Here is a 15,017-nt window from a genome sequence, read left to right on the forward strand (position 1 = left end):
GTAGAAAAGTTCGCTCGCAGGGTGTATTTCAGGGGCTTTACTCCATTGCCACAGCTTTGAGCTGTGACAGCCCCTTCCCACAGCAGTGGGGTGACCAGGACCTTTCGCTTTCCTAGCTGTGCAGCAGAAGGAGATAACACAGAGCCCGTCCACCTCCACCATCACCCTGGTGACCAGCACTCAGTCGTCGCCCCTGGTTACCAGCTCAGGGGCCACGAGCACCCTTGCGTCTTCAATCAGCGCGGACCTGCCCATCGCCACCGCCTCAGCCGATGTCGCCGCAGACATAGCAAAGTACACGAGCAAAGTGAGTGCCGGCAGGCGCCTGGCAGGATGTGGGTGGCCCTGCTTCCTGAGGGGACCTGCTAGGGTCATGACCTCGCAGGTGTTACGGGGGTTTAGGAGAGACGACCCTGCTTTTACTTTTAGTCTCGCAGACTAAATTTTTCACTTGGGTCTAAAGTTGGATCTAAGCAGGGAAATGCAGAACAGACCGAATCCTACTCCGAGAAGGCGTAGATTCTCACGTCAGTACGTAGCAAGAAAAGGACATAGAATCACACTTTCCCTTCAGAAGTCAAGTCACTCATTAAGGACAGATTTTCCGTAAGTGCTGGAGCAAATTTCTGTTCCTTCAGTTAAGAACAGACCAAAGGGTTGGTGTGTATTTAGAAACCACGTGGAATAAAAGTGACAGAGGCTTAAAGGTGAGACTTACCAGGTCTGAGGCCCACACCTAGAGTTTTCCAGGAACCAAGATAGTCTGGGGGGTAGTGGATTCCCTCCCCCAGTTGGCCCATCCTCTGAGGTGTGGTCCTTGTTGAGTGGTGTGGTTGGCAGGATTCCCGCTGTGTGGTCACTTCTGGGTATTCTCTCAGTGCAGGCTCTTCCTTTTTCTCTCTCCATTTGCCAAGTGCTTTCATGCTCCGTTGTGGAATTTCGGCAAATGAAACTCGTAGTTCTCACCATCGTAAGCAAGTGCTCTGGAATGATGTGCAGGTACATTTCCTTAGACCACTCGGTAGCAAGAATAACCACCAGAACGTCAGCTTCACAAGAACAGGATTTTGTCTGTTTTGCTCGCTGCTGGGGCCTAGAATGGTGCCTGGCACTCAGTACCGGGAGGTACAACAATGCAGAGTTGTTGGCAGACTGCATGGTGTTCCCTAACTCCTCGTCACTGGGCTTCTTACTGTTGGTAATATTAGTAGTAGTTAGTAATGATCTGCTTAGTATCTAGTAAATTACTAAGTAGGTAATAATTTCCTCTTTACTAGGGAGTAAATTACTCGTTAGTTACTAATGAGTAAACTATTCAAATTTATAGAGAGAATGGGTGACAATAGTTGAGAATAGTTATTTTAAAAATTATTTAAGTCATATGATAAAGCGTTGCTATTATTTTATTGTGCTAAGTGTAGGATCTTTTTTAGTTCTAGATGGTGTGAGACATATGTATGGTGTTTTATGAGTTTTTGTTGGTCATTAAAAAAAAAAATCTTTCTGTCTAGTTGTATTGGTTACCTATTTCTGCCTCACAAATTACCACAAAATGTAGCAACTTAAAACCACACACGTTTCTATACCTCTTAGTTTCTGTGGGCCAGGAGTCCAGGCGTGGCTCAGCTGGGTCCTCTGTTTCAGGACCTGTGGCCGCCTGCAGTCGTGGCGTCTCCTAAGGCTGGGGTTTCATCTGAAGACTTGACTGGGGAAGGATTCCCTGCCAAGCTCACTCAGGTGGTTGTTGGCAGGATTCACTACCTCCGTGGCCTCAGTTCCTAGGTGACTGTTGTCTGGAGTCCCCCCTCGTGGGCCTTCCCAGCATGGCAGCTGCTCCATCAAAGCCAGTGAGAGAAAGTCTGTTAGCAAGATGGAAGTTATCTTAACGTAGCCTAATCACAGAAGTGACTTGCAATTACCTTCACCATATTCTGTTGGTTAGCAGCAGATCACCAGGCCAGCCATTTTAGAGTCTGTCTGTCATACTAGGTAAGATGACACTTAGCAATAGCTTATGACTGCATGGCTTTTTTTCTGGGCCACACACTGTTCCAAGTGCTTTTTTTGTATGTTACTTACTCTTCACAACAAATTGATGAGGTAGGTACTGTTATCACGCTCATTTTATAGATGAGCAAACTGAGGCGCAGCAAGGTTATGCAACTTGTCTTGGGTCACACAGTCAGTGAGGTTGAGCTGGGATTTGAGGGGTAGCAGCCAGGAACTAGACAGTGGCTTTGAGCTGGTTTGTGAATTCACATGCGGCCTGCTGACCACAGATGTCCAGTTCCACACACTGATTGTTTTTGCACGTGGCTTTTTTAAGCAGCTCCACTTAAGATTCAGTGTGGCGCAAGAGATCAGCGGATCGTCATCTTGGGGATGACCTTGTCTCTTACTGAGTATATCTGCCCCCCTTTTGGCTAAAAGGTAGGAACTGTTATGGAGTCCCCAAGCGTCACAATAGGAAAATTCAAGTGTCAGTCATTTTTGCTATTCTTAAGATTTTTGTTGTACCTGCTCACCACTAGTTATTGACTTAATATCTTTATGTAAACTAAAGTTCATTTAAATTGACTTAAGCATTAAGCTTAACCTCACCAGATACTGTTCCTTGTCCATTCCTTTCGTTAAAAATAGAGTGTCTTCAAAGTGTTAAAGACATAATGGCACCAAACTGAGTCTTTCTTTCTAGCATGGTCTGTAGGATTTCGAGAGAATTGAAAGGGGAGTAATTTTTTCATTACTGACATCAGAAGATGTCCGGAATTGCCTAAATGATCTCTTGTTTTGCTTGAAAAAAAAAAAAAATACAGGTGACCCTGCATCACCTTCATTTGATTTGGTCCAAGCGGTGTATTTACAGGTGAGAAAACTGAGACCTGGATCTGGATAGTGATTCGCCCCGAGCCAGTTTTCACAGCTCCTGCAAAAGCCATTTTTATTGTTACCTTCTGCCATCCCCTTTGCCCTCGTAGTAAAATTGAGGAGTTGAGCTTTTTGGTAGACTTTTTCTTTGCAGTTAAGAAAATGAACATGGTGACATATTTTTAGAGCTGATGAACTCTTCCTATTTCCGAGGTGACCCTGAGCTGAAGACCCAGATTTGTGTGTTTTGGCAGAAGGGCACCTTTTATTAAGGTTGAGTCCTTTGCTATGGTTGGCAGCATGAAAGTCAGTCCACAAATTCATGATTTCTCTAGAATGGAATGTAGCCGTGGCGTTAAGAACGTATTGAATTTCATGCATTTGGTAAAGTTTTCTTGTAAGCAATTTCGTTTTAATATTTGAAATTGGCGTGGATGGTGCAGTGGGGTAAGGAGGCCCATGCAGAATGGCTGACCGTAAAGCTGCATAAAGTGCAATGTTTTTGCTGGCAGCCGTCCCAGTGTCGGCCCCATAAGAAGCGGGGAGTGGAAATCTCAACAGTTATTTTATTCATTTCTGCCGTATGTTGGGGTAAAGTTGGGGTTATTGTTTTGGGGATTGGCAGCAGTTTCGCAATTTCATGTCAAGTGAATGCATTCTTCTGTGAAAATCAGATGAACAGGTTAATACTTGATGAACACCTACTCTGTGGCAGGTACCAAACAAAGCACAATCTTCGCATGGTTTTCTGTTAATCCCTGTGCACACCCTGTCAGGGTCACTGTTACTATCCTTGTTTCCTACATCGGGAAACTGAGGCTCAGAGAGAGGGTGGGTGGTCAGAGGTGTAATGGTGGGGACAGGTCTTGGGCATCAGATGTGAGGGTGCTCAGGCTGCAAAGCATGGGGAGGCTGGGCAGCAGCCAGGTCGGGCCTGGTTTGGTCTCCTGTCCTCTCCTCTTTCTACTGGGATGCTGGAGGCGTCACCGGCAAGGGGGAGGCGGGAGAGAGATTCATCCTGCAAATACGTTCGGTCATCAGGTCCCTGGGTGCCTGCTGTGTGGACCTGAGCTGATGTCACAGGCTCGCTGATGCCTTCATGGGTCAGAGAGTTAAACAAACTGGAAAGGCAATACCCTGACCCAAGGCACTGAAATAACACACCAGCTTCCCTGTTTCCCCAAAAATAAGACCTGGCTGGACAATCAGCTCTAATGTGTCTTTTGGAGCAAAAATTAACGGAAGACCCGGTATTATATTATATTACATCATATATCATATGATATATCATAAGACCCGGTCTTATATTATAGTAAAATAAGACCGGGCCTTATATTAATTTTTGCTGTAAAAGACGCGTTAGAGCTGATTGTCCGACTAGGTCTGATTTTCGGGGAAACACGGTATATCCACACAGTGCACTGTATTATTGGTCCATAAAAAGGAACAAAGTACCGATACACCCGGCAACACAGATAAACCTTGTTTTAAGTCAAAGAAGCTAGTCACAGAGGACCACATATTGTGAGTCCATGGATATGAAATCTCTAGACTAAGCAAATCCATAGAGATAGAAAGTAGATTAGTGATTGTCGGGCTGGGGCGCAATGCGGATTTTGGAAAGGGGGTATGTAAAGGCGGGGGGGGGAGCAGAGTTTCTTTTTGGGGTAATGAAAGGTTCTGAAATTAATTGTGGTGACAATGTACAACTGACTATGCTAAAAGCCACTGAATAGTGTACTTTAAATGGGTGAATTGCATACCATCGCAATGATACCTCAATAAAACAGTTTTGGGTTGTTTTTTTTAAAGGGGAAAGAATTAAGAAAAAAAAAAACAGCAATAAAACAAAGCGATCCCTCCCTTGAACCCACTATGCTGTCCACACCGGACACATCTGGGGCCCAAGTTCGGCCTGCCCAGTTTAGCCTGTGACTGTCGAAACTGGCTTTCTGGTTGTGGTCTGCTCCCACAATGTGAGATGGGAATCTTGTTGGTGATCCCTGCCCTGGTTTAGATCAGAGTTTCTCAACCTCAGCACCAGTGACATTTTGGGCTGGATTATTCTCTGTTGTGGGGACTGTCCTGTGCCCTGTGCCATGTTTGGTGCACTCCTGGCTTTTACCCACTAGATGCCAGTAGCACCCCCTGCCTCCCTCACCAGTCACGAACCCCCATTTCGTGCTGCTTTATACAGCAAGAGTTTAGATGGATGTCATTTAGAAAAAGCTTGGGGAAGTGATCGCCTAAATTGTATCTGTTTTTTATCTTTCAGATGATGGATGCCATAAAAGGAACGATGACAGAAATATACAACGATCTTTCTAAAAACACTACTGGAAGCACAATAGCTGAGGTCAGAGATGACACGTTAATTCACTGTTTGCTAAGTGTGTCTTATGGGCTGCTGTAGAATGGTACCACGAAGAAGCTTCTCTGGAAACCCTCCCAGGGTCCTGGCTTCGGTTGCCAGGCTTGCCATGCTGATTGGAGTTGTGGGTGAGGGTATTTCTTTATTGAGCCAGAAGGCCGGCGCTGTCGAGACAGCTGTGTGTGATCCGTTCACTTCTCATAAAACAGCCAAAGCCAGAGCCTGAGTTAACCTACCGGTGAAACGGGAATCCAGGTCTTTTTGCTCCATGTAAATTCGGCTCCTTGATCTTCTTTGTGAGTTTGGACTTTTTATACCTGTGATTGTTGTTGTCTAAGCATTTGTGCTTCCACAATTTCAGTGATGGCCTAGAGACTCAAGTGGTGAAAATGTTCAAATGTCCACTTCTGAAGTGACCACTCATAAAAATAACCCGCCTTGAATTTCTCTCTCAGGCTAATTCACTGCAAGCCAGATACAAACAGGAGACTAGGTGAAATGACAAGTGGCAGAGTTTCTTTCTTTCTTTCTTCTCTTTCTCTCTCTCCCCCTTTTCCTCTCCCTCCCTTCTTCCTTTCTTAAAGTTTATTGGGGTGACAATGGTTAGTAAAGTTACATAGGTTTCAGGTGTACAATTCTGTAATACATCATCTGTATATCACATTGTGTGTTTACCACCCAGAGTCAGTTCTCCTTCCGTCACCATATGTTTGATTGGCAGGATTTCTTGAGGTCACAGAAAGTGATGCTGGCGAACTGGGAAAACCCCATGCAGAGGCATTGATGGATGGGGGCCTGGCAGGGTTAGGCCGGGTATTGCGCTCAGGTGAAGCAGAGAAAATCTTCAGGAAGATGCCCTGATAGGTCTTCAACAGAGAACAGTGTGAATAAGAGAGGTCCCACGAGTAATCAATGAATCGCCTTGGATATCTTTGCTAATATGACTCTTTCTGATTGTGTTGGGGACATCAAACAAGAGGGGGAAAGGTTGCTTTAGAAACACCTCCCCACTACAATCCCCCACCAGACTTTATGTTTTTTCGTTCATTTTAACAATAGGCATGTCATGTCGTTCAAAGTGTAGGTCCATAAAGTTTCACTTGAAATCTTGGGTATTGCAAGATGTGTGCCATAATTTCTCAGATTTTGAGAGGTAATATGCAGCCCACACATTTGAACACAGCATTTCCATAGTGAAACATAATTCCACCCTCCCTTCTCCCACCCCCTCCTCGACTCCAGTTCAAGCCGTTGTTTCTCAGTCTAGTTGTGTAGGACGCAGCTCCCTGTTCTGTGCTGGTATTATGAGCCTTGTGCTCCCCCTGGCTGAGGCAGTTGGTTGCCAGCTCATGCTGGCTGCCAGCCACTCACTTTGGTTGTCGGCCACTCACGGCGGCACATGGTAGCCCGCGGCGGCACATAGCAGCCCACGCCAACCTCCAGCTGCTCACAGCAGACCAGCTTCAGGGAGAGTCGGTGTTCACAATCTTAGCTGTAGAGGGCTCAGCTCACTGGCCCATATGGGAATAAAAACCGGCAACCTCAGCATTAGGAGCGCGGCACTCCAACCACAACCACCTGAGCCACCGGGCCGGCCCGTGAAACATAATTTATTGTTCACACTGCGTGGGATAAATCAGGGTTTTTCAACCTCAGCTCTACTGTCATTTGTACCAGAAAATCCTTTGTCGTAGGGACCATCCTATTTATCGGAGGGTGTTTAGTGGCATTCATGGGTTCTACCCACTAGATGCCAATAGCACCCCCAAGTTTTGACACCCAAAATGTCTCCTAGGCAGTGCCATACAGGGAACTAGGGAAGGGCAAAATCTGCCCAGCTGAGAACATTGTGATTCCTAAACACTAAAAAAACCTCATTATCATTGCAGAGTGAGGTTTTTTTCCTCCAAATAAATTTGGCCCCAAACTTATCTCTCTCTCCTAAAAAATACCCCCTTGGTTTCTAGATAGTAGGCTTTGGAATTTCCAGTGAATGACTGCGGAATAAAAGGTAGGAGATAAAATAAAGTTATCTTTATTTGCCTCGGTTACATTTTTGTAGATCAAAGTCCTAATCAAACCTCTGACATATGAAAATCTGGTCCTTGTTTTCACTTTAAGTGGCTTTTCCTGGTGCCACTATTTCTTAGAAAAGATGGACTGCTTGTATTTAGTTTTCTGGAACAAGTTCTTGTGAATTTGGGTTAACCCACTGGCCTGTCTCGATTGTAGCTGTGGGGAGATTGGCACAGATCGAGGCTGCCTGCTCCTCGGTTTAGCATGTGACCAGCATGTGACATCACCCCTTAGGTGAGAGGTGGAGCTGCTGGGCCTTGCTGGTGAATGGCACCCAGACACGCTTCTCAAGTCTTAACTCTTTCGTTGCAGATTCGCAGGCTGAGGATTGAGATCGAGAAGCTTCAGTGGCTGCACCAGCAAGAGCTCTCCGAAATGAAACACAACTTGGGTAAGGCCTGGCGAATGCTACTGAGGAAGGTGATGGCCGTGAACTTCTTTGGCGTCAGGCCCAGATGTGAATTGAGTCAAAAGTAGGCTAGGGGTCGCACCACTCCGGGGGAGACCACAGCCTCCTGGAGAGTCCAGCCTGGAGCAGCCAGGTATAAAAGCAGGCATAAAACCAGGGATAAACAGCACCATCCTTTCTGCTCTTCAAAATGCCACCATCAGCAACGAGATCATAGTAATAACAGCAGTAGGATCTTCTACTTACTGAACTCTTAACTTTGTGCCAGGAACCGCTATAAGTATTTTTTCATGAATTAACTAATTTAATTCTTACAGAAACCCTTACGATAAAGGGCTCTCTTACCCCAGTTTTCCGATGAAGAAGCTGAGGGGAAGTTGTTCAAAATCACACAACCATGATTTTAAGTCCAGTCTTTCCCTCCTAATTTCATTGAATATTGAGTATTTTAGCAAATTCTGGAATACGGACTGTGCAGCCCACACTGTTACCAACAAAGCTACTTTGTTGGTCCCTGGGTTAGATTGACAGCTATTTTACCTACCCTTCTGTAGAAATATTGTTAAAAGGTTTTTCTCCCCAAAGGTAGAGCTTGTGGGTTTTAGACCCTCATATCATACCAGCCTCAGAGTCTGAATGCTGGAAACCGTAGGTTCTCTTTTGTTAGGGAGCCATGCCCAGGTGTGTCTACCTGCTCACTGGTGATGCATGTTGAACTTGGGCCGTATAAACTTGAATCCTTATGGAGAAGCCAACCAGGAAAGGAGCCTTCTGCTCTTCAGCTTGTTGCCGTGCAGGTTTATTTGGATGTTGCTTCTTGTTTTTCTAGTAAAATCGAAAAATCTATTTTTCTACAGAGTCTCTCCATTTTTAAATGTTGGCTGCACATTTGAAAACATATATATGTGGGTTGGCCACAACTTGCCATGGTTTGCAGGCAATGGCGAGTGACAGAAAGCTTGTGTCTGGCTGAACGTGTTTTCTTCTTTACAAAGGATTAATGAATGCTCTTTACGGGTCTGGTTTGGAGGGGTCCTTTTCTAATTTCAGAAAGAGGATTTTAAGGAATCAAGGAGCCATCTGTCTTAGTGTGCAGGTTGCTCCCAGGTTAATTGCAAATGGACTTATTGTCTGACTAAAAATTAGAGAAATTGACCTAAAATTAGCGTAGTGATCACACACAGTGCCCGCTGTCTGGTAGATTGGATCCATTGTCACTAAACACACTAAAAAGAAATCGTGTCTGAGTTCTAGTCCCAACTCTGCCCTTACTAGCTGTGCACCTCAGTTTCCTCATCTGTGAAAGGGGTATCATAGTGCTTACCTCGTAGGATTGGTATAAGGATTAAATTATTTAATATTTATAAAGTGCTTGGAATAATGCCTGCATATGGTAGGTGCCATATAAGTATTTGATAGAAAAAAAGGCTTATACTTAAAATGACAAACTTCAAAGTGAGTTTAGTGGAAATTCTTTTCAGGGTTTATTTGAAGGCTTCCCACAGAACCAGTGAGGGGCTCCCATTATTGCTGTATCATGATTGAGATTTGTCTCATTACCTTAATATGTCATCAAGCAGCTCTGTCAGTTCACGGTGATGAGTGACCATTTTACAGATGAAGACACTGAGGCTTGGGGTGGTTACTGGCCCAGAGGGTCACACAGCCAGGGCATTTCCAAGCCAGGATCCATATCTGTGTCTGTTGGAATCTACACCCTGTACTTCTCTTCTGATCTGGTCTGAATAACCCCACACCCCGGGCCAGGAGACGGGTGATGAAGCCAGTGTCCTCTCCCCTCCTCCGTCAGAGCTGACCATGGCGGAGATGCGACAGAGCCTGGAGCAGGAGCGGGACCGGCTCATCGCCGAGGTGAAGAAACAGCTGGAGCTGGAAAAGCAGCAGGCTGTGGACGAGACCAAGAAGAAGCAGTGGTGCGCCAACTGCAAGAAGGAGGCCATTTTCTACTGTTGTTGGAACACCAGCTACTGCGACTACCCCTGCCAGCAGGCCCACTGGCCCGAGCATATGAAGTCCTGTACCCAGTCAGGTACTGCCACCAAGACAACTCTTGTCCCAGGCTGCAGCGGGGCGGGTGTTCGGCTCCCCCCGCGGACCACAGGGCCACAGAGGGGGCTGACACAGCAAGTGTGGCTTGCCCAGTCCCTCGCCACTTTCACTCCCAAACGTCTTTCACTCCCTTACACACATGAGAGCTGCACCCATGTACTTGAGACTCGAGGTACAGCTGTTGCAAAACTCTGCTCGTCTTTGCATTGTTTGCCAAAGTGTGGGCCTTGTAAGGACAGCCTAGGTGATTTTGGTTCCATGTGAGTGGTTCTCAACTGGGGGAACTATTTGTGTTCTCCTCAAGACGTTGGCAATAACGGCAGAACTTTGCAGTGGTGATAAGAGGGGGGTGCTACTGGCACCTAGCGGGTATAGGCCCCCCAAAGCTGCTAAACACTGATGGGTGCACAGGGTAGCTCCCCACAACGAAGAATGAATGATCTGGCCCAAAATGTCAATGAAATGGTGCGAAAGTTGAGAAAAGCTACTTTTTAAGTAATCCTGGACTCACGGCTTTAAATAATAAGGATTCCCATTTCTGATCGGAAGGAAAAAGTGTTGGTGTGGAACTAAGCAGTCTGTAGTCTCTTTCTAACACAGAGCAAGCAGGTCTCAGGCCTGTCTAGTTAGAATTTATTAATACTATTTTAAAAGTAATTTTTACAGTTAGCTTTTCTTTGTGGCAAATGATATTAGCTTTATACCCTTAGAATTAAAAGTCTCCTCCGTTGTAGAGAATTTATTTAAATAAAAACAATATAAATAACATGACAAGGAACTATGTCTATAGATGGGCAAACTTTTCAAAGGCGATGTGTAAAAGACCAAGTTTGAGCAGCACCCTCTAGACCAGGGTTGGCAGCCTCTTTTTGTGAAGGTCCAGGGAGTAAATATTTTAGGATATGTGGGCCATGTGGTCTGTGGAAACTGCTCACCTCTGTAGGGCCAAAGCAGCCGTAGTCTATGTAAATGGAGGCGTGGCTACGTTCCAGTAAAACTTTTATTTACAAAAACTGGTGGTTAGTTTGCCGACTCCTGCTCTATACTGACCTCCTGCTATTTCGTCATTTTTGAAAAGGCAATTTTAAACCATACATTGCCGTGTCCTTTCACCTTCCTTAGAGAGATGGCTTCTTAATAGTGACTTTAAATCTCTTCCTGATGTGGAGTTAAATTCTCCTGAGTTCTGGAATGTGTCTGATGAGCCTTTTGTGTTATTACAAGATGGCCAGAGAGCCCTTCAGCTTTCCTTTCTTTGTGGCATCATAATGTCTGTCCTTTGAAATTTCTCTCAAATGCCCTCTTTATCACTTTGTCCAAATTTCTAGCGTCTCCGGATGCTCTGTGCCTCTGCCATCAGGTTGCTTTCCACATGGATTTCCCCACCTTGCCTTAGAAAGAAGCAGTTCCACAGGGCTGAAATAGGTCTCAAACTAGGATTTATGAAGTGAGTAATTCTAGATCAGCAGTAGCTGGCTCTCGATGATGGCCTTCATTTGATTCCTGAACGAGCTTTCATCCCCAGGATGATTTAATCCAACATGAATTACTGTAAAAATGAACATTTTCACACAGGGTCTGGAATTCCAGCTTCTGGGAAACTGGGGAGGTCTGGCCACTGTGGGCCTGCACGCGTGCCCTGGGAGGGTGGGGCTGAGCAGCAGCTGCCTCTGTTACAGGTGGTGGTTGGGTCGGTTTACGGAGCCCCGGTGCACGTGTGCAGAGCAGGGCTCCCTGCAGGTCCGGAAGCCATCACACTCAGCTTACACGTAGCTTCTCTCCCCTTCACCCCCAGCTACCGCCCCTCAGCAGGAAGCAGATACCGAGGTGAACACAGAAACACTAAACAAGTCATCCCAGGGAAGTTCCTCCAGCACGCAGGCAGCCCCTGCGGAAACAGCCAGCGCCTCCAAAGACAAGGAGACGTCGGCCGAGAAAAGCAAGGACAGTGGCTCGGTGAGTACCTGCACGCCTTTGGCCAATGGCACCAACCTTTGGGGCCAGGCGGGACCTATCCCCCATGCCTGCCCCCCTGAAAGTCCCCCTTTGTAGTAGGCGTGTGTGTCTTCAAGGTGAGGCAGTCAGGCTGCAGGTGGAGATGACAGAGTCTTCGCAGGGTTCTTTTTCACCGGGGGCTTGTGGACCGGGGTGGAGGAACGTGGAGCCCACTTTGACATTCGTGTGATTTGACAGCTGCTTCCCGCCGACTCTCGAAGTTCCAAACAGCATTGTCTAGTAGAACCTTCTGTGCTGATAAACGTGTTCTGTCTGCCCTGACCAATCTGGTAGCCACTGGCCAGTGTGACCGAGAAACTGGATTTTACATTTTATGTAAGTTAATTGAAATCCTTACAGTCACGTGTGACTGGTGGCTGCCATATTGGACAGCGAAGGTTGTACTGCTTAGTTTGTCAGTGTGTGGTATAGGTAACATGGATTGTAGGCAAACATTATTTTAGGTGGCACATTGGGTAACTCTTTACGTTCTTAGTCACTATGTATGTATTTCAGTGTGTATTAGGAGAAAAGAATGTCATTATCTCATCAGTCAAAACCCTTTTTTTTGGTATTGATATTATGGCCTAGTTAGAGGTTAATGTGAAATAAAAGCGAATTAATATAATTTTGGAGTAATATACTTCCTTTTTGGATATGGCACAAATCTGGAGGGTGGGTCGACCGGTGAGGGAAGTTGAGGAAACAGTGAACATTCTGGAAGCTGTGGTTACAGGGTTGAGTAAGGGGCCACCCCAGTGCTGTGCTCCAGCCTGTTCAGTCTGGAAACAGAGCGTAGGTGGAGGGCCACCCCCGCTGACCAGGCCTCCCCTGCCTGAGCACACCAGGCGGAGGGCACAAAGGTGCCTGGGGGGCAGAAATGAGCACCCCCACGGATCCCTGGGCTTCCCTGGGGGCTACATTGGCCCCAGTGCCTTGAGTCCATCTCTCTCTCTTTGTATTTCTAGACCCTCGACCTTTCTGGCTCCAGGGAGACGCCCTCCTCCATTCTCTTAGGCTCCAACCAAGGCTCTGGTATGTTGCCCCCTGGTGGGAAAAGGTGCTCTCACATTCCACACTGGCAGAGGGAAGCCATTTTGTCAGAGAGGACTATGAGGGTTAATGGCAGTGGTTTTTCAACTACTGTGGATCCTCAGGGATCCTTGGGGGTGCCCTGGGCGGGTCAGTGGGGGGTGAGGGAGTGGCTGGGCAAGTCAGCTTTCAGACACCTCTCCAAACCTCAATTTTTACCCGTACAGTAAGTTCTCACTTAATGTTGTGGATAGGTTTTGCAGCTTAACGCGAAATGACATAGAACCAAAACCATTGTTACATAGGCTAATTGATAGAAATGAGAGGGAAGTTTCTACGGCATCTCATCAATGTTATAACATTGAATGAAATGATGTTAGTTGAGGTTCTGCTGCATTTGTTTTATGTATTGGGGTTCCACATAAAACTTCATGTGGACAGAAGGTTCTGTTGTTGACCTGGGGTGGGTAGATGTGCATTTGGGTCAGGCAGTTCTTCTGCCCTCAGGGAAGTAACCACAGGAAATGAAAACATGGGAAACTTTATTCCTGAGGTCCCAACACCTGCATTTGGTGGATGAGGGCACTTGAGCCATTAGAGAAATGAAGAAAAATTTTAGTGATTGCTCTTTCTGTGAAACGTTTCCTCTTAGGGAACAAATAACCTGGTAGGCTGTATTTGGGGATTTTCTGAGACTAACTTGTGGTTTTTCTCTTCTGTAAGATTTGAGCTGTCTTTCTTTCTAGCCTAAAGGGTCTGTACCCTCCTAAATGTACTATTTTGGGTCATTCCAGAAGGGTTCAGAGAAGGTTTCTTCCTTGAGGACAGTTCTGCTTAATTTAAGGCCCTTCAGCTCTAAGATGTTTCTCTCTGCCGGATAATTCCAAAAATTTTATTTCACTTTTGCACATTAAGTACGTAGAGGAGGAAGTGATGTCAGTGTTAGGGTGCCTGGAGAAACTGTCCAGTGGGAGCTGGATAGTGGGATCAGAAGGGGATTGGACAGGGATAAGAGGGAGTGGCATGAACTGATTTTAGGGAGAATATAAATTTGGCATGAAATACAATTGAACCACCTATTGAAAAAGTAACTCCCTTCTCTCTTCCCTTTCAATTTCTGATGAAATTTCTGAGAACAAGTTCACTTTGGTGCAGAGATGTCTTTTGCATCTCTGATATTTTCCAGTTTCTCTTTTTAGCAAAGAGAAAGCAGCCTTTAGACCTGAGTAGCATAAAGCTCACCTAGAAATGAATACTGCAATTTGGTTTTCATTACGTTTATTGGTAACCTTGTCTTCTATGCATGGCAAGTATTATCAATTTTCTGCATTTGGTGGTGATATGCAAGTTTCTGTTTTATTTAAGTTTAAAAATGAGTTTAAAACAAAAACATGAATTAGGTAGTATGTAGGAGAATTGTGCATGTGTGGGAATTGTACAGGTGGTGTGAGAAAGGCCCGTTGGAGAAACACTCTTTCAAACAGGGGGCACTGTTAAGGTTTTGGAGCCGCAAAATGGCGGGATAATGGTGTTGGGAAGAGGAATGATGCCGTGGTGTATAGAATCTGTTGGAATAAGCAGGACTGTAGCCAGGAGCGTGGTTGGAAGCTGCACCATATTCCAGTTCTGAGGTGAATAAGGTATCACCTAGCCCAGGGGTCGGCAAACTCTATGAAGGGCCACATAGGAAATATTTTAAGCTTTGCAGGCCACGGGGGCTCTGTTCCAGCAGTTCAACTCTGCCATTGTAGGATGAAAGCAGACGTAAATATAATACATAAACAAGTGAGTATGGCCACACTCCAGTGAAACTTTGAAAAAACAGGCATTGGGCTGGATTTGGCCTGTGGACTATAGTTGGCTGACCCCAACCTGAAGCACATTGGTGTCCAATGGGGTGGAAAGGAAGGTTCGAATTGGGGAGTGGAGGCAAGAAGCCCTGGTAGATGCTGGTGACTTGGTGCCAGGTGGCTTGGGGAGAAGAAAATGATCTCCAAGAGTCTGTTGACTTGATGGAGAAGGAAGAATGGGGAGCAGCAAGGAGGAGGAGGGGACAGGAAGGGAGAGGGATAGATCCCAAATTCTACTTTAGATTCCTGGAGGGTGCATGGCACTGGGCTTTTGCAGAGAGTTGGAGGTATACCAGCGTTTGTTTAGGGTCTCTGGGGCCCGGCCCTGTGTTAGGGCTAGGAGTTA

At 46.0% G+C, this 15,017-nt stretch overlaps 1 protein-coding gene across 22 annotated transcripts in view; it reads left to right on the top strand.

Moving 5' to 3' along the window:
* ZMYND8 (zinc finger MYND-type containing 8) overlaps positions 1-15,017 on the top strand; it is a 116,808-nt gene that overhangs the window by 96,621 nt on the left and 5,170 nt on the right. For 11 of the 22 annotated variants that reach the window (XM_081034244.1, XM_081034250.1, XM_081034257.1 and 8 more), the window contains 6 exons: positions 117-307; positions 5,144-5,224; positions 7,628-7,706; positions 9,535-9,774; positions 11,590-11,750; positions 12,758-12,824. In XM_081034244.1, the coding sequence (XP_080890370.1) occupies positions 117-307; positions 5,144-5,224; positions 7,628-7,706; positions 9,535-9,774; positions 11,590-11,750; positions 12,758-12,824 (819 nt within the window). The remainder of the gene's footprint in view (positions 1-116; positions 308-5,143; positions 5,225-7,627; positions 7,707-9,534; positions 9,775-11,589; positions 11,751-12,757; positions 12,825-15,017) is intronic. The other 11 variants (XM_081034243.1, XM_081034252.1, XM_081034247.1 and 8 more) reach the window with 1 other exon arrangement.

Source organism: Rhinolophus hipposideros (genome assembly GCF_964194185.1).
Source record: "Rhinolophus hipposideros genome assembly, chromosome: 22".
In the NCBI taxonomy this organism is placed as follows: domain Eukaryota; kingdom Metazoa; phylum Chordata; class Mammalia; order Chiroptera; family Rhinolophidae; genus Rhinolophus; species Rhinolophus hipposideros.